Source organism: Octopus bimaculoides, chromosome 30, assembly GCF_001194135.2.
Source record: "Octopus bimaculoides isolate UCB-OBI-ISO-001 chromosome 30, ASM119413v2, whole genome shotgun sequence".
Taxonomy (NCBI): Eukaryota; Metazoa; Mollusca; class Cephalopoda; order Octopoda; family Octopodidae; genus Octopus; species Octopus bimaculoides.
This window is the reverse complement of record NC_069010.1, coordinates 3,607,274-3,608,595: the sequence shown is the minus strand read 5'-3', so window position 1 is coordinate 3,608,595 and position 1,322 is coordinate 3,607,274. Positions and strand designations below refer to the sequence as shown.

Here is a 1,322-nt window from a genome sequence, read left to right as displayed (position 1 = left end):
TCTGCCTTTTACTCTGAGTGAGAGTCCCTTTGTCGCCAGCAGGGGTAAGAGCTCTCTAAACTTTGTCCAGGCTATTCTTATTCTAGCAGCTACACTTTCAGCGCACCCACCCCCACTACTAACTTGGTCAGCCAGATAGCGGAAGCTATCGACTACCTCTAGTTTTTCACCCTGGAATGAGATAGAAGTTGTTTCCTGTTTATATAGATATATATATATATATATATATATTAACAAATACATATATAAAACTTACATATGCACACACACGTGTGTGCATATGCAATCTACATAGTAAACATACAAACAGAAAAAATTTAACTACTTCTCCATAGATTGGAAAAAACGATGGATAGACTTAATTGATTTTCTAACCTTAGTGGGGTTTCCTCAGAGTCACCTACGTTAATTAACTAATTAACAACCCCAGTTGGCTGGATGTGATTGGGGAAGATCTCCAGAGGTTCACCGTTACCTTGGAGAAGACAGAGGGGCTGGCATGGGACTGCCAACGATAGAGAGCACTGGTGGATCTTGTTGGCTCATGATGCTGCCTCTGGGACCTCTAACCTGGGATGAGCCCAGCCCCATCAAGCAAGAGCATGAAGAAAGCAAGTAAGGTTTGTTCAGCAAGAAATTGCAGAACTCTGATCCTTTAACGAGAGAAGAGAGTCCATTGTGATGTAACGTAATGGATGGACAGATGGAGTGAGTGAGAGTGAGAGAGAGTTTGAGGGACTCACAGTCAGTATGAGTGAAGGAGTGAGAGAGGGTAAAAGTGAGAGAGTGACAGTGAGTTTGAGTGACTCAGAGTGAGTGAGAGAGGGTGGGAGGGAGTGAGTTTGAGTGACTAACAATGAGGGTGAGTGAGAGAAGGTGAGTGTGTGAGAGTGACTCACAGTGAGTATAGATATAAAAAAAATATATAAAACTGTACAAATATACATACACACACTCACACATATATATACATACCTGGGTATCCTCTTACTCCTACCATGTCTCCTCTCTTCACTTTTTCATTTGTTGACAGGAATTCATCTTCAGATCTATAATACCTATAAATGACAATGAAGAGAGAGAGAGAGAGAGAGAGATAAACAGAGCGAGAGTATATATTGAGACTGCACATATATATATATATTATTATATGTATTTATTTTCTCCTAATTAATAAATAACTCAGACAAAATAAATTGGTTAATAGATACCAGGGTAGCAAAGATCACAAAATGACTGGGGTGTAACTCCTGTTTATGAGGTAGTTGAGTATATAAATTTACATATATATATATATATATATATATATATATATATATATA

At 38.4% G+C, this 1,322-nt stretch overlaps 1 protein-coding gene across 1 annotated transcript in view; it reads right to left on the bottom strand.

The window, feature by feature from the left end:
- LOC106882317 (lysine--tRNA ligase) overlaps nt 1-1,322 on the bottom strand; it is a 26,950-nt gene that overhangs the window by 13,209 nt on the left and 12,419 nt on the right. The window contains exon 4 of the mRNA XM_052978079.1: nt 976-1,058. Within this exon, the coding sequence (XP_052834039.1) occupies nt 976-1,058 (83 nt within the window). The remainder of the gene's footprint in view (nt 1-975; nt 1,059-1,322) is intronic.